General features: G+C 39.5%; 2 protein-coding genes and 1 pseudogene across 3 annotated transcripts; 1 reads left to right on the forward strand and 2 right to left on the reverse strand.

Moving 5' to 3' along the window:
- Window positions 1–848: 848 nt before the first annotated feature.
- On the forward strand, window positions 849–7,510 carry PMM (phosphomannomutase). The gene is made up of 12 exons (XM_008808618.6): window positions 849–1,710; window positions 1,868–1,953; window positions 2,164–2,208; window positions 2,290–2,356; window positions 3,272–3,348; window positions 4,986–5,021; window positions 5,095–5,150; window positions 5,221–5,320; window positions 5,417–5,512; window positions 5,591–5,680; window positions 6,426–6,477; window positions 7,237–7,510. The coding sequence occupies exons 2-12, from the start codon at window positions 1,885–1,887 to the stop codon at window positions 7,305–7,307; spliced, it is 759 nt and encodes a 252-aa protein (XP_008806840.1). The 5' UTR covers window positions 849–1,710; window positions 1,868–1,884; the 3' UTR covers window positions 7,308–7,510.
- Window positions 7,511–8,517: 1,007 nt separating this feature from the next.
- LOC103719402 (uncharacterized) lies at window positions 8,518–12,594 on the reverse strand. Of its 2 annotated transcripts, XM_008808619.5 has the most exons (2): window positions 12,326–12,594; window positions 8,518–11,282 (listed from the first exon to the last, which is right to left on the reverse strand). In XM_008808619.5, exon 2 carries the CDS (start codon window positions 11,273–11,275, stop codon window positions 9,035–9,037), a length of 2,241 nt encoding a protein of 746 aa, XP_008806841.2. In that variant the 5' UTR covers window positions 11,276–11,282; window positions 12,326–12,594; the 3' UTR covers window positions 8,518–9,034. The 2 variants fall into 2 exon arrangements, with proteins under 2 accessions (XP_008806841.2, XP_088569108.2); XM_088712982.2 differs by lacking the exon at window positions 12,326–12,594 and having other exon boundaries at window positions 8,905–11,439.
- A 1,854-nt stretch (window positions 12,595–14,448) lies between these two features.
- On the reverse strand, window positions 14,449–15,042 carry LOC149751165 (secreted RxLR effector protein 161 pseudogene; annotated as a pseudogene).
- Window positions 15,043–17,822: the final 2,780 nt, after the last annotated feature.

A 17,822-nucleotide genomic window follows, 5' to 3' on the forward strand; every position in this document is an offset into this window, starting at 1 on the left:
TATTATTCACGTTGATGTATTTATCTTCTGTTGAGTTGTATGGTAACAAGAACACCTCTAACCATAGAAGGGCTCTTAGCCAAGTTATTGTTATGTGCATCCACTGAAGGTGTAAGCATGGCATCAAGATGGCTAGCTTCCTTCTTAAAGAAATACAAAATTACGATGAATGGGGAAAGTTTTGTTTGGTGATGCAATCTGTCTTCAATCTACTGATTGGTGCTTGGTAGGCGTGAAGTGCCGAGTATAGAGACTTTGCATGCTTGCATGCCATGGTTTTTTTGGCTAGTGGTGCATTATTTAGACGATGAGCTTTTCCCCTAGATGCTTGTAGATGGTTTATCTCAAGGATTTACCACCGCCAGCAGCTGTTTAAAGCTTCTCGCGATGGGGTTTCATCCCTATGATCACAAAATTGTAGACTTTAATAAGCCTTTAAAAAAGAAAAGGAAAAAGAGAAATCACTTGTATCCCAAGCATCCATTTAGGACGGCGCAATGCAAGAGAGTTTTTTTTTCAAAAAATAATATTTTTTTAATAAATATTTTAAAATTTTATTTAAAAATAATTTTTCCAGCTTTTTAGATGTAGGATTACTAATCAAGTTTTTATACTTAAAATTTATTAAAATATTATTTTTAATCGATAATATAGTTAATCTATTTAATTTTTTTTACGTAGTTGTAATAAAATTTTATTAATTTTAATTTTTTTTAAAAAAAAATTCAACAAAAACAACTGTTGCAAGGTATGCTTAACAATATTTCGTAGGCGATGCATTTTTTCTGTCTTTTTTTTTTGAAATAATTAAAAAATAAGTATAAAATTATAATAGTTAATAAATAATAGGTAGGAAAAGGCCAAAAAGAGCTCGGCGGCTGGAAGAGGACCTCTTCTCCGAAGGAAGAGAGAGGCGCCTCCCGTCTCCTCCGCGTGCCGTGCCTGCGGCCCGCCACCACCGGCGCGGGCGAGGATCGCCCGCCAGATTTCGAGGCGGGGCCTCTGGACGAGGCCCTCGGCCGCTCCTGCTGCTACGTCCGCTCCGCCAGCCCCGCCCACTCCGGCTCCTCCTCCGTCTCCTCCTCTGCCGCCGCCGAGACCGCCTTCAAGTCCATCTTCGGCGTCTCCGTCTCCGCCAACTCCTCCGCCCCGCTCCCCGTCTACGACGCCCCTACCGCGGCTGGAAGGCCCTGAGGCGGGGGGAGAGGGATTCAGGCCGGGGCCTTTAAAAAAGAAAAAGAAAAAGAGAAATCACTTGTATCCCAAGCATCCGAACAAGATCCAGAGGCCGTCGAGTGTGGAAGACGGGGGGCATCCTCCGTCGCCTCCTACACGCCAAAATCGTACAGCTCAGCGCTCTGACCTCTCCTCGTTCTCAAAGGACACGTCGCCTCAGCTCTCCATCGGATTCCTCCGCGACACCGCATCATCCGCTTGGGGCGGACGGTGTTACGTTGCGAACGGTGGGCGCGTTAGGCTTGCTTCCACTAGCCGTACCCCGGAAACTCCTTTCACGTGGACCCATCTCCGCCGTCCAATCCCATCTATAAGAGACCCGCGCTCGGCCTTGTAGTTCTATAAATCCAATCCCTTCTCACCGCAGGAAGTGGACCTCTAGATCCGCGCCGGCCCCCTCCTCGTCTCTATAGATCTGCAACTAGGAACCTTCCGCTGAGCCGAGACGTCCTTCTCCTCTGTGCGCCCTAAGAGGTATATTTCCTGACCAGTATTCTTTCCATCTTTCTTTGAGTTTAGGATCCTGAATGGTTGATCTCATTATCGTGGGATTCTCTAAATGAAAATTTAGTCTGATTGCTTGTCTGTATGACTGCATTAACTATGCCTTGCTTTTGTCGCGTCATGGCAGAGAGATCTTTAAGAAAGATGGCGGGGAGGAAGCCCGGCGTTATTGCTTTGTTTGATGTTGATGGCACGCTCACAGCTCCAAGGAAGGTATTGGAAAACCTCCATCAAGCATGTATCAAGGATTTTTTTTTTTTTTGTTGGGGGGGGGGGGGGGGGGGGGTGGTTTTATTTACGGAGATCGCAATCATTCCTCTGGTGATTGGAATTTTATTTGTGGAACTATTCACTGCATCACTTGTTTCCAAAATGGATCCGGTACTTCTAACTCTTGACTTTTGCTTGAATTTTTAAATTTAGGTGATAACGCCAAAGATGCTTGAGTTCATGGGAGAGCTCCGGGAGGTAATCAACTCTTGCATTTTAATGTCAACTTGAAAAGGTCTCGCCTCGACCTCGAATTTTAATGTCTTTGGTGGATGGCAGGCTGTCACGGTAGGCGTTGTTGGAGGATCTGATCTTGTCAAGATATCGGAACAGCTTGGGAAATCAGGTTTGCACTCCCATCTGATTTCACATCCGTATTAAAGATATTGAGAAGAGTTAAGAATCTAGGAAGCGTCAGTTGGTTACATTTCCATTTGTCAATGCATCATCAGCATAGAGTATTAATCTGAAAAAAACGTAACATGTTGATATGTTTTTCTTCTTGTGATAGGTTATTTAGGTCTAAATCTTGATATCGATTTCCCTTCTCAGCGTCAAGGCTTACAATTTTTGGACTATGCGGAGAGACATGAAAAGACGACAATCTGAATATAGAAATACTCTTCTGCTCTATAAACTTGTTTTCTTGAGAAAAGATTGGAGTACATATTGAGATTGGAAAAAGAAAAAAAGTTTGGTTTCATGGAAATCAATAACATTAACATACTAATGCTCTTTGGCCTGCAAAATTTGGCCCGTTTTCTTGGTTTTGTAAAGATGTGACCTGTGACCTTTTCAAATGCTAGACCTTTTAAAATGACAAGTGGATCACAGAAGGATTCCCTCTAGACTTTCATAGATAAACATATCCTTACTTTTCGTTCCCAAAGGATTTCTGTGCATAGTTTACCTTTCCTCATCATCTGAAGGACTAAAAAGTTGGGGCACAGTAAAGTGATGGAAGGATAAGTGTTTCACTAACCTTGTTTTGCCTTCCAATCATTTCCTTCTTCTTCTTCTTAGCTTTCTTTTTCCACTTCATCCATCGGTCTAGCTTACTTTTCACCTTTATGTTCTATGTAAATCAAGGAATTTGCAAATAATGATAATTTTACCTATAAAGAGAAAGACTTGTAGTTCGCACCTAGTTCCTAGCAGATAGGATTGTTATAATTGCCATTATCAGTCTCTGAATTTTGCTGTGCATCTTCTAGGTTTCATCTTTTAGATATGTAACATGGTAATAATGTTTGCCGTGCAGTTATAAATGACTATGATTATGTATTTGCGGAAAATGGTCTTGTTGCGTACAAAAATGGAGAACTCATTGCTAGCCAGGTATGTGTCATGTGTTGTAATGTAATAAGCTTTTATTGGATAAGTTTCTCATATAGTGCTTATGTTATTAAGTTGTGTTGAATTATTAATTAATAATTCAAGTACAAAAAATGATTGCTGGGAATAGTGATTATTTTTAAATTTCCTTTTCGATTTGGTCAGATACACCTAAACTTTAATTGGGTGATTCGTCTTTCATACTGGCCTACATGGTTTGCTACTTAGTATTTAATCCCTTCACTTGAGTCAACTTAATATTAGAAAAAAATTATGCAAGAGATGTACCTGAGTTATCTGGCTATATGGAAAATGGAGTTAATGTGTTCAAGCATGAAGGCTTCTCTCATTGTCATTCCAATTAGCAATCTTATTCATATCTGTAGTTATGGATGCTGGCCGACCAAAGAGAATCCTGTTCTACATTTTGTCACAACAAATAATATATTATTTTTCAAAAAAAGTCATGATTTTTAATATTCGAATTTATTATGCTTCATAACTTAGTTCTCTCGTGCCAAATAGGTCGAACCTGAAGTCCATTTTTATCTTTAAGGCAACAAAGTATCATATTCCACTTTTGAGTTGAGTTGGAAATGTATCTGATGCAAACAACTAGTTAAGGACATGAAAATGCATAGCCTTCACGAGGTTTGGTGCTTGCCAGATTAAATATTTGGTGATATAGATTTTGGAGCCAATTTTCAGCATGACAGTTTTGGGAAAATGGCTGTTAAGCCATCCCTTCAATCATGTTTGGGAAACAAATTAATTTGTACATCTTTAGATGGAGATATAAGCCTCAAATTTCTTGTGGATTGGTATACATAAAAATATATCTGGATTCACTCTGAAGCTTACATCTTAGTACCCATGGAAAAATTTTTTCAAGCATTGTTTAGGTAATAGTTGGACTGATATATTACTTCGGAAAATCTTATGTGGAATTATTAAAGCTGCCCAGCATTTCATAGGGCACGCATATTTGGTTGAACCTTAGCTTAGATGATATTTGCAATTCTTTTGAGCCTTCCCAGGCATGAGTTTGAGACTTAAAAAAAGTGACGCTATAAAGTTATCTGGCCAACAAGCTTCTGATTGCTCTTTTTTTTTTCTTTACCTTTTCTTTTTCTCCTAGTTAGCATTTTTTCCCCATGCAAGCACACGTTTAATTATACTTAAAAGAGAACCTTTGTGCAGAATCTTTGGTTTCTTCTGCTCCTTTCACATGCTGTCATGGAATTGCTGATTAGTATGTTCTGATCTTTTGATCTGTAGGCAATTTGAGATACCAATACATTACATATCTGTGAGGACACCATTTTTTCACATAAATTGGCATTATCTAATGAAATCATGCAAATGAATGACCATTTTATGAGGCGAACTTATAACTACTTCGCTCAATGCTGATGGCCATGATTAGCTGCAAGTAATAATAATTTGCTTCCGTCACCCATTTTTGTGGAAAGGTGATAGAACTGCTGCTATGACCAATGTTGTTGGTGCTGCTATGTTGGCTTTATCAATCAGAAACAAATATTAATAGTTCATTACTAATTATTTCTGCTAGTTTTTTATGTTCATCTCTCTCTCTCTGTGATCCTAATAAATACAAGTTACTATTTCTCATTCTTCAGAGTTTGAAATCATTCCTTGGTGAAGAAAAACTCAGGGTAAGATAATTTTTATATCTCCAGTTTATAAAGCATTCTTGAAAGATTTTCTCAAACTAGAACATTTTTGCAGGAATTTATTAATTTCACACTCCATTATCTTGCTGACTTGGATATCCCTATAAAAAGGTAAAGTTAAAACTTTTTTCCAGAAAATTCAAACTCTGTTGGGCTTAAATCTCTTGTATTGTTCTCCCAGGGGAACATTCATAGAATTCCGCAATGGAATGCTTAATGTCTCACCAATAGGGAGAAACTGTAGCCAGGAAGAGCGAGATGAGTTTGAAAAGTATGATAAGGTATAAAACATTCCCCGAAAAACCAACGCCACTTTTTTGTACTCAGCTAATTAATATACTTTCAGATGCTTGAAAATTGAAAACATTATATTTTAGGTTCACAACATACGACCAAAGATGGTCTCTGTGCTTCGTGAAAAATTTGCACATTTCAACCTGACATTTTCCATTGGAGGGCAGATAAGTTTTGATGTAAGTCCAGGACATTGTATTTTACCTTTAGAATAAAATTTGTAGTTGATTCTCATCTCTGCTTGGTTCCTATAACAGGTTTTTCCACAAGGTTGGGACAAGACCTTCTGTTTAAGATACCTTGATGAATTCCCAGAAGTCCACTTTTTTGGGGACAAAACATACAAGGTAAATTCTCAAATATTCTCACTTTTTCTTTGTGCATTTTCTGCACTAAAAGCTTAAAGGAAAGATTGTACATAATGAATAATGAAATTCTAGGTGATAAAATATCATCATTGCTACACATGCAAGCTTGTTTTCTTATCAAACCTCCACTTAAACCGAATCTTCTTAGTGGAAGATACACCATCATAACCATACAACCAACTTATAATCTTTCATGATTTTGACCCAACACTTCAGTTGACTGGCCCAGAAACCCTGATTTTCAATCAGGAGGGATGGATTTGAAACCATTGTAGGGAGTGGAGTTGTCTTTGTTTTAACTTGGATAAAACAAGCAGTAGGAGTGGAGCTGTCTTTGTTTTAACTTGGATAAAACAGGCAGTAGCTGTACCACCAGTCCATGCAAAAAGCATGTTCTTGTCATTTGCCTCACTGGCTGTCTATTCCATATGCATGCATCCATGCTGGTGAATGCAAGGTGATTTTGAGGTTTGGGTCTATTGATTTTATTATACAAAAAATGCCCAAAGAATTACATTTTTGTTTGCTTATTAAATTTTTGTTATAGCTTTTCACCTTGCATTTCAATGAAGACCTTGTCAAAAGAATGATTTGAAATCTGATTACTGTTTTTTGTGCTTAATTTTGGGCTTACTGTTTTGACTTGAATGGTTTCCAAGTTTGTAATATACTTGTGAGATCGTTTGGCTTTCACTGGTCTAATGAGCTTCATTTCTTTGTACAGGGAGGAAATGACTATGAGATTTATGTATCTGAACATACAGTGGGTCATTCAGGTAGGCTCTATCAATAGCTTGTAGGAGCATGTGTATGGCATTAGGATTACGTCTCTATCTAAGGTGCGGTATCTGGTTAGAGGTGATTCGTTCTTTGTATAATGCAAAACAGAACCACTCATGAAACATTTCTTAGGGGTTTTTTTTCCCTTTTTTTTAAACTTGGACAATTTCTTCTCTGTGGTATTAAGAATATGGGGCAGACTGATCTAGAAAAATAACTCATATTTTGTTAATTTTGACGCTTATCAGTTCAATCAATTAAGTCTTTCAGACAAACTTCAGCATATTGTTTGAGCATTGCTTGTGTCTTTGATGGGACAACTCTTCTCAGCTATCTTAAAACTATTGCAGTTCAGTTTTTTTTTTTTTTTTTTTTTTAAGATTCAATTGAAAATCAGTCAAAAAAATGCTTCACTTACCAAGTATATACAGTACAATAGTTGGAGGTTTTGTGTAAACAAAAAGGGGAGCATCTTATTTCTTTGACTGGAAAGCACTTAAGTGCTTACTTGATAATTCCTTCCAATTTGATCCATACTTGAAGATTTATAGAATAAGTAATATCTAAATATTAGAGTGTATAATCTAAGTATCCTCTTTCCTTGCTTAAGTTGTTGTCCTTACGTTGGTTTGGCAGTTTCATCTTGTCGCTTCACCTTCACACATCTTAATTCAGCCTCTCTCTGCTTTTTTCTTTGTTACATACAGTCCATGTATTTCTTTTGCTGATTCGATTTCACATAATTCCTTGTACAGTGACCAGCCCAGAGGATACAGCAGAGAAATGCAGATCACTCTTCCTGACAAAACAAAACGGGGATGCTTGAGCTTCTGTTGGCATACTGGATCATTTAATTTATTTCTTTCTTCGGTCAATTTAGCAGAAAATAGAATGTGTTACAGTTCCTGGTTTCATAAATTTGGTTTCTCTCTGGCTTTTACAATGTCTTATCTTTGCAATCAACAGCTTAGATGCCTATGTTATTTAATAAAGACAATAAAATAATGTTGGCGAATGCCTTTTCATTAACTCCTCCTCCTCCTCTTTCTTCTGTGGGATGTGGATGGATTTTTTGTCCAGTGTGTAGATGTGCTAGATTGTTGTATTGCTGAACACTACCATTCATCGAGCTTCTTTTGTTTTTTTTTTAAACTTTTAGTGAAATTGATATCTAATGAATTGCATAGAAATTTAAAAACCTGTATTAATAGGGTTGGAATGTCATTCCAAAAGGCATGATATTCTCAGCTAATTCAATTTCAAGTATGTTAGCATGACTCTTTTTTTTCTTTTTGTCTGGTCGAGGCACTGATACCTGATTCCCTTGAGGAAATGGTCTGTCTTCAGGGCTCTATGGAGTTAGCCCAGCTGAAGTTATTCTATATTTTGTAAGTTGTTCCTGTTAAGTTCTGAGAACAATTACAAGGAGTAATTTTTTAGGTCTTTATAAGATTCTGCAGATAATTCGTTTTTTACCAGAATTAGTAGTAACAAAACGTTATTAGGAAGTCCATCACATCATGGCATTTTCTCTACAGCTACCATGAACCTTAACAAGAATTCTCCTGAAATTATCTTTACCATCATATACCCTCATTGGCCAGTCATTCATATGCATATAATAACAGCATTCTTCTGAGCTGGGTGGAGCTACCGGATGCCATGTTTTCTCAGAGGGATAGCTTTGCTGAAAAGAATTAACAGACTCCAAAGAAAACGAAATGAAGTGAAATAAAGTTCAACAACTTTTTCTCGCCCCAGCAAATTGTGCTGGATTCCTCCTTTCTGTTATTCCATTTCATTAGCCCACAATTCACGGTCCGTTCTCCATTGGCAAAAATCTGTCAAAAATATAATTGTCTATTCAACCAGTTGAAAGAGCTGCTTTAGGTTCAGCAGCACATTTGCATGATCTCGAGCTATTTGCCAATTCCAATAACATGACACCCATGGGTAGGTGAGACAGCATACAAACTACAAGAGCCTACGAATTTCAGTAAATAATCAAGAAAAGCTTGCATGGAAGATAAACATAGTAGTAAGAAAGGGGACAGCAAATCACTATAAAGCTCTGGAAGGTTTAGTGAAAATTCAATTAAGAAAGAGAAAATTACATTCTGTGTACACTTGGGTGGCACCAGCCACCTCTCAGCCCTTGCAGCATTCAGGAAATAGAATCTTAGAAGAAAACGCAAATGATGGCATAGTTCCTGAAGGATTCTTGCTAACAAACATCATAATTGTCCTTTCATGTCAAAGCGAGTGAGACCTGTCCTTGCAGAGAAATCTAGATTGCTAGGGGCAAGTTCCGCAGGTCTTACTATCCAACTTATGAATCAATGTTCTTACAAGCTATGACAACATAGTACTGGTAATGCAGGATATTAAATTCCTTTAATGTCAGAGCTTCTTCAGATATCTCCTGCACCATAAAGCTCACAAGCTGATTTTTGTATTGATTATCTTACAACTCAGATGGGTCACAAGCTTTCTATAACACCTGGACTCAAGCTTCTAGAGCTTTGAGACTTCACATGGAAGTGCAAAGAGACCTTAATGTGGTATTACAGGAAGGAAAGGCCTGTGGTGGCTGCCAAAAGACCTAGTAAAATGAACCTGTGGGGAAGGCAGAACTTCGAAAGGAAATGACTGATACAGATAATCCTGAGAATTAAAACCTCTCACGTAACTGAGAAATTGCTCAAATTCCCTGGATGCTGTCATAGGAGCAGAAATGACAGAAGTCAGGACTGGAATTTGGCCAGAAGCACCATAGGATACAGGGGACTTTTCACTCACAGGACCAATATGTGAAACAAAGCTGCTGTTCTTAGGAAAAGAATCAAAAGCTTCAGGTTGCATAGCTCCTCGAGGACCTGGCCAATCCAGCACATGAGGGTTCCTTTGAGCAATGGCTGCAGAACTTGGATAAGTCGGCAAACGGATAATGCTTGGAGGCTGCCCTGGCTCTAAGTTGGTATTGACAGTAGGTGGAGGGCATCCTGCTACTCGAACAGCAAGCATCTTCCCCTCAATCCTGTATCCATGCATATTTCTCACTGCCTCAGCAGCAAAGGTAGGATCAGTATACCTAACAAAACCATATCCTTTACTTAAACCTGCTTTTTTGTCCTTGATTACCACTGCTTCACTGATGCGTCCGAAAGGTGAAAAAAGCTCTATTAGCTTATTAGTATTCACAGACCGGGGAAGATAACCCACGAATAGTTTAGATTCATCAAACTCTTTGAAGGGCTTGCCGCTAGATGCTGGTACAGAATGCGAAGCTGGGTTTGGCGTCCAGGGTACCGTGGAACTACTAACTAGTAGGCCATTAGAGAAGGAGATTCCATCACCTCCGAGCTCTGCAAGAAAGCTAACCTGATGCTCATTTGTCCGTGCCCCTGGGGCTGATCCTGTCAAAGGGCAAGCAGCAGTAAGATGGGCCACATCGCTACAGATATTGCACGACACATTGGTTTGGAATGCTGCTTTTTCATTTCTACTCGAACTGTCCTCTCTGACTTTTCCTTTCAACTCAGCAAGCTCTCTTAGCTGAGCATGCTTGTGCTCATTCATTTCTTCTTCCACAGGAACCAGTAGCTTCTCCACCAACTGCACTGCAGCATCCAAAGACTGCTGGGTGTCGGCCTCAATGTAGACATGCAGGTCTTCATTCTCAGATGGGTCATATTTTGCATCCGTATGCTGCTGGACCTTTCTTCCCTTGGCTGAACCTTTACCTCGTACAAGAATCCTAGCTCCAGTCTCCTTCTCCATTCTCTTTTGTGTATGCCCGCGGGGACCGATTATAAGGCCAAGAAAGTTGTAGCCAGGGTATTCTTCTACTGGTATATACAGCTTCCTGTAGAGCTTCGCAGGCTTGTAATCCATAGGAGGTTTAAAAGTAGGATTCCTCTGAATTAACTCTGAAATGATCTTCTGCCTCTTCTCTATGAGCTTTGTAATCAACTTTTGATCATCAACAAGTTCTCGTGCCTTCAACTTCTGGTTTATTTCAAGAAGCTGAGCATTCAACTTCTGGATTTCCGGATCAATTAGAGTTTCAGTTAGAGGCCAATTGACAAAATCAGGAAGCTTTAGAGGACCCAGCATCTTTAACTGGCTGTCATCGATGACCCATCTTTTTTTCCTCTTCTTAGTAGCCATAACACCACCATCAAATGCTGCCCCATCAGCTTCTGACTTTGTATCCCATCTACGTGGTCTTTTCTTACCAGAGCTCCCTGAATTTTCCTGTTCTTTTGAACTGATTACCTCATCAATCAAGTTACTGGGCTTGTCCTGGGGATCAGTGCCACTAGGACTGGCATAAAACTCTGGCTTTGAGTCATGGTCCTGTTTCTGCCTCTTTTCTACTTGCTTTTCCAATCTATCTGCTGATCTTCTTTTCTTCTCAGTACTGGAGTGAGAAGAATTTAGCTGGTGTTTTTCATTATTGCTGCAATCATTAGGTGATGAATCTTCCTCACCAGGTTCATTGTATAATGCCTCACTTGGTTCTGATTCAGTGGGCTTGCCATCACAGGTTTCCCTCTCAGTATATTCTTCTTCACCAGGTTCCTCCTCCTGGTTAAGTTCTTCTTCACAAGGTTTCTCTTCTTCATTCGGTTCTTCCTTATGTGGCTCTTCATCTGGTTCTTCTTCACAAAATTCTTCTTCAGACAGGTTGTCTGCCTCGCCAGGCTCCTGATTCTCAACATCAGCATGTTCATCATCACAGCCAATTTTGATGGGAGAGTTCTGATCAACTGAAACTCTCTGCTTCCCCATATTTTTGCTGTTTGCAAAATTAGCAGCAGTCATTAGCACGCGAGTAAGATTACAACATGCACAACTATTTTGTTATCAAATGCAAAATAAATCATCAACCATGACAAGTTGTTAAACACACACACACAAAGAGAGAGCGAGAGAGAGATGATGGACTTAAAACACAGGCACAAAAGATATAAACAAATAATAGATTATATTAATTATGTTATCATAGGGCTTTTCATGAATGCTTTGATCCACCGATTTTTCCAGAGATAAACGTTGTCAATTCTAAAGCCTTCAGCCAGCCATTATATGCTATTCTTCCAAATGCTACATTGCCAATTTTTCTTTCTATATTAGCTATTTTTGGACCAATCTCATCTTCAAAAGGGAATTCGAGGTTACAATTGACACCACTTTGTCACAGTTACTGGGAAAAAGAAAACTCAGAGGATTAATGGCTCTCTTTTAAGAGGAGGGTGAAAATATATATAACCATCAAAAACTCAATCCCGAGGCATCAATGTAATCTAAGATACCAATAGATAAAGACGGCTTTCAAGAATAGTTGATGAAACTTTAGCATTTCTTGATTCATCGGTATTTACAAAATTTCTCTATCTATCGATGTCAAACCTTGAGGTGGACGAGAATAATGAGGACCAAACCCCCATAACTAAGCTAAACCGGGAGTTGCTCGAATAAAAAATTTAGCCGATAAAGAAAAGATAAATCTGTAACACACACGCAAAAAAAAAGAAAAGATAAATCGAAAAAAAACCCGCTACATTGTGGTATTCTTAGAACAATTGAAATCTTTCCGAGAAATTTCGAGGCTTTATCTCCCAAACTCCGTTTATTTAAGGAGAAGTAAGATCCACATATGACTACAATCCAAGAACCCTAAGTTGAGAAATTTATATTCCGGGAAAGATGGATTCAAGAAGATAGACTCAAAACCCTAAAAGGAGAGCTATACCTGGATCTTTCCCATTAACCCTAGAGGCCAAGAAATAAACAGAGGAAAAACGAAAGAAAGAACTCAGGGTTCCGAAGGAATCCAACCTGTTCGAGTTCTAGAAGAGAATGGAGAACGAAGCCCTGATGGCGTGTCAATGGAGGTGTCTCTCCGGAGAAATGGAGTGGGTCGTCGTCGTCGTCGTCGCCGTCGTCGTCGAAGCTCTCAGGAGAATAAAGCCAAGATGAACAGAATTACGACAAAGTCCTCAGATCTCGAAATCATTTGCAAGAAGTACCGCGCGAGAAACGGAAGAAAAAGCACAACTACCACACAACGGCAGAGAAACGGCACGGGAAATTTGGGGCGTTAATACAAGACTTAGCTATAGCATTTTGGGTTTTACAAAATACATAAATCAAGTTAAAATTGATTAATCTAATTCTTAAGTCAAGAATTATAGTATCAAGTCCATCAAGTTTATAAAAATTCTTTATTATAAAAGTAATTATATTATTATAATAAAGGGTTTTAGTTATTATTGTTGTGGGATGGGGTTCCGAACTTTAGTCCCACATCGGCTAATCAGCGGAAAGGTCTGTGCCTTAAATGGGGGGCTCAATAACCTCTTCTTACCGAAGGCCCACGGGCTGGAGGTACAGAGGGCCCCTCTAAGGAGGGACAAAACCGTGCGGGGGGGCGGCAGCCGCTGGGCCGGTTCACCCGATCCCCAAAGCGGACAATACCACATTCGCTCTGACCTTCCGGAGACCCGAAGCGGCAATCCCAGAGCGGACAATACCTCGAGAGGGACGCAGATGCTTTTCCTGCTCGGCTGGTGTGTGGGCTGCTGCCGGGGTGAAACCCCGCAACAATTATAATTCTTAAATCAAGTTTGAACTTTTCCACAAAGATGTGCTTGGCCTTAGTTCAAATTAATGCAATAAATATATTTATAAATTCAACTTTTTGCAAGGATTATACATAATAAATAAGTTTCTACTATGCAATAATCTTAAATGGAACAATTTTGACGAATCATTTGTGCGTGATAGGTTAGTACAAGAAATATTTTAGTAATATTAACTTTAGTCTAGAGTGTTATAAAAAAATATCAATAAAATCTTTATATTCAATGGTTCACCAATTTTATTTTGGATGTATTCACACAATGATCACAAATCTCATCTACGGTCACTAATATGGATCTTTCGATATAAATTTTTTTCAATAATTGAAATTATATTTAATAATTTATAAATATTTTTTCATTATAAAAAATTTATATGGTAACTACAATATTTTTTTTTTTTTGCTAAAACAGGTATTTCATATATTACATGTACGAATATACCTAATAAAGTCAGAAAACAAAAGATCGCGAAGTGCTCAAGGCAACTCAAAATAAAACCTGATGTCATCATGAAAACTTTGCAACAAAAAAAAATTAGATATTTCAACTTTTTCTAAAGATATTTATCTAATTCTCCATTTTAACTCTAGGTGCATAGGACCTCAAAATCATTCTACGATGACTATATAAATCTTATAAATTAGAAAACTTAGAAAATTTTAATATTAATTTAGGGAAGTTCATCTAATTTTCCATTTAACTTCCGTTATGGGGCCCATGACCGCATAACCATTTCATGGTCGCCGAATGGATTAACATCAAAACATTTATGAAATAAAATTTGCACTAAGGGACGTGTTAATAATTATCCATTCAGTTTCATCCTCTCACCTGTGGAGAGGAAGATGCAAGCAATATTAACTTCTGCAGTTAAAAGAAATAATTTGTACATCAAGTTTGCATTAAAGTCGACGAAATGTTTGCCGAATTCCAGTTCGGAATTAATACATGTTGAGAGAGAGATGAAGAGGACAGAAAAACAAGGAAGAAAAGCTTATGCTCTGTTATTCATAATCGGAACAGTGTCATAGCCCTCTCTTTTATAGATGAGGGTGGCTGTGTGCAAGTAAGATACAGCTAAGATACATTTAATAATACAACTACTATACAGCTACAAGACAAGACAAGTCACACTCCTATATAGCTATAGAACAAGACAAATCATACAGCTAACATCCTCCCTCAAACTCAAGATGGTAACGAAGATGCCAACTTGAGTTTGTGAACCAAATCCCGATGACGCCCTGGTGGATGAGCCTTCGTAAAAATATCAGCGAGCTGATCTGCAGAAGCAACATGTATCAACTGAAGAGTGCCTTACTTGATATGATGCCGAATGAAGTGGCAATCTATCTCAATATGCTTTGTTCGCTCATGAAACACATCATTATGAGCAATTTGCATAGCACTTATATTATCACAATTGAGAGAGGAACCACTAGTCAGAGGAATACCCATATCATGGAGGAGCCATCGAAGCCAGATGAATTCAGAAGTAGTATCTGCCAATGCACGATACTCAGCCTCTGTACTGGAGCGAGATACAACCGTTTGTTTCTTACTTTTCCAAGAAATGAGAGAAGAACCAAGCAAGAAACAATAGCCGGTGGTAGAACGATGATCTGTAGGGTCTCCAGCCCAATCAGCATCAGAATAGGCTTGAAGATCCAAGGTAGAGTGGGCTGAGAAATAAAGACCGTGGAACAATGTACCCTTAACATACCGGAGAATACGTAAGACTGCTGCATAGTGTGTAGAACGCGGTGCATGCATAAACTGACTGACCAATGTGACTGCATAAGAGATATCTGGGCATGTAACAGTCAGATAGATAAGACTACCAACCAACTGTCGATACAAAGTCGCATCTGTCAATGGTTCGCCATCAGTTGGAAGAAGCTTAACATTCATCTCCAGAGGACTTTCCACAGTCTTGCTATCTGTCAACCCAGCACGAGATATCAGCTCAGAAGCATACTTAGCCTAGGAAAGGTAGTAGCCATCTAAGCTGGATGTCACCTCGAGACCAAGAAAGTAGCTAAGGGATCCTAAATCCTTCATCTCAAACTGTCGTCCAAGAAATTTTTGAAGTGCATGAATCCCTGAGACGTCATCTCCGGTAATAACCATATCATCCACATATAACAAGAGAAGAACAATACCGGCCTCAGATCGGCGAAGAAACAGTGCACAATCATATGCACTAGGAGTGAAACTTTGCTGAGTAAGGACTGAACTAAACTTGGAGAACCAAGCGCGAGGAGACTGCTTGAGACCATAAAGCGCCTTTCGGAGGCGACAAACCTTTCCAAGAGGATGAGCAAGACCTGGAGGAGGTTGTAGATAAACTTCCTCAGCTAAATCACCATTGAGGAAAGCGTTTTTAACATCCATCTGATGCATCCTCCACCGCTTGACAGCTGCAATTGCAAGTAAAGAACGAAAAGTGGTAAGACGTGCTACCAGGGCAAAGGTCTCTTCATAGTCAATACCATACTCCTGAGTGAATCCTCGAGCCACCAAACGAGCCTTGTAGCGTTCCACTAAACCATCAGCATGCGTCTTGATCTTGTATACCCACTTGCATCCCACTGTAGTCTTTCCAGGAGGCAGGTCAGTCAGATCCCATGTATGAGTGGCATGGATTGCTTGAAGTTCATCGGACATAGCCTTCTGCCAAAGAGGATTAGAGCTGGCCTCGTGATAGTTACGAGGCTCATAGAGGGTAGCAAGAGCAAAAAAGCAATGATAGTCATTTAGATGAGATGGAGTGGATCGTACCCGACCAGAGCGACGGAGGGTAGTACTGGGGAGGGGTTCGGGCTCGGATGATCCAGTTGTGCTGATTGGATCAGTGGACGATCCAGCTTCGGTGGAGTCAGGCATGAAGCGGTCTCTTGATGAGCTCTCATCACCTGCAACAGAAGAGGAATCTGGAAATAAATCAATAGGAGGATTGTTGAAGACTGGGGAATACTGAGGAGAACCTGTGAAAAGTGGAGATATGCTGGTAAACATTTTGTGTTCCCAAAAGTGGACATGTCGAGATATACGAAGTCGTTTGGCTATGGGGTCATAACAACGATAACCTTTATGTTCGATGCCATAACCAAGGAAACAGCAAAGACGTGATCGTGGTCCAAGTTTAGTATGTTCATGTGAAGGAAGTAGAACGAAGCAAGCACAACCAAATACTTTTAGGAAAGAGTAATCAGGAATTTTTTTATAAAGAACTTCATATGGTGATTTGTTTGAGATCATAGGAGAGGGTACCCGATTGCTGGTATAGACTGCTGTAAGAGCAGCCTCTCCCCAAAAAGATTCAGGTAATGCCGCAGAAAGAAGAAAGGACCTGACAATATCTAAGATATGCCGATGTTTTCGTTCGGCACGACTATTTTGCTGAGAAGTATAAGGGCAAGAACGATGAGATAATGTTCCATCTTGTTTAAGTACTTCCATAAATGAGGTAGAGGTATATTCCATGACATTGTCACTACGAAGAATTTTTATGGGCCGACCAAACTGAGTTTTAACCATCTGCTGAAAATCACGAAAAGTGTCAAGCAATTCAGAACGATCACGTAAAAGATAGAGCCATGTATACCGTGAGTAGTCATCAATAAATATCACAAAATATTTTGATCCTCCCTTAGTGGTAACAGGAGCAGGTCCCCAAACATCAGAGTGTATCAAGTCAAAAGGTGCAGTAGAAAAAGAAATACTTTTATTAAAAGGTAAAACATTTTGTTTTCCTAATTGACAAGAGACGCAATCAAAAGATTCAAAATTAACTTTTCCTAAATGACCATTTGAAGCCAAAAACTGAACGCGAGACGGAGAAGCATGTCCTAACCGAGAATGCCAGAGACTAGAGGATACAGCAGCGATTGATGGGATAAGACTGGAGTTAGGAACGTGTAGTGATATGAGCTCAAACAAACGACCAACTTTACGCCCGGTCCCAACGAGCTGACCCGTCTTCTGATCCTGCACATCACAACCTCTATCAGTAAAAGTTACTTTAAGGCCATGTTCCACAAGTTGACCAACAGACAGTAAGTTGAAAGATAATTTCGGAACAAGATATGTATTAGGTAAAGACAGAATAGGAGTAGAGACAGAACCTACGTGGCTTACATCCATATGAGAGCCGTTAGCAGTGTAAATAACAGGAACAGAGTTTAGGTTTGTGCTCAAGGAAATTAGGGATGAATCAGAGGTCATGTGATTGCAGCAGGCGGAGTCAATAAACCAGGAGGAGAGTTTACTTGAGATGGTAGAGAGGGCAGTGCGAGATAGAACCTGATGAACTATTGCCTCAATATCAGCTGTAGTAAGGGATGAAGTGGGTATAGAAGAAGAGGATGCAGAACTAGACGAATCAGTAGAAGCAACGGCCGCAAAACGGTGTGATGAGATCGTCTGGGCTTTCTGAGCTGTCTTCGTCTCCTCAGCTTGTTTCTTCCTGCACTCTGAGATCTTATGGCCTATTTTGCCACAATAGAAACACTGTTTCTGAAATTTACTAGTTTTTCCATTGTCTGACTTTGAAGAGATAGCTGCAGCAACTGGAACAGAAGTAGAGGAGATAAGGGGGTAAGTAAAATACCAGCTGATGTGGCCATAACCATATCAGTAGAGATGCCTCGACGAGTAGTCTGACGAGTTTCCTTTGAAATGAGCTCAGT

Source organism: Phoenix dactylifera, chromosome 16 (genome assembly GCF_051530095.1).
Source record: "Phoenix dactylifera cultivar Ajwa chromosome 16, Ajwa_hap1_PhDact_Kaust_v1.1, whole genome shotgun sequence".
Classification (NCBI taxonomy): domain Eukaryota; kingdom Viridiplantae; phylum Streptophyta; class Magnoliopsida; order Arecales; family Arecaceae; genus Phoenix; species Phoenix dactylifera.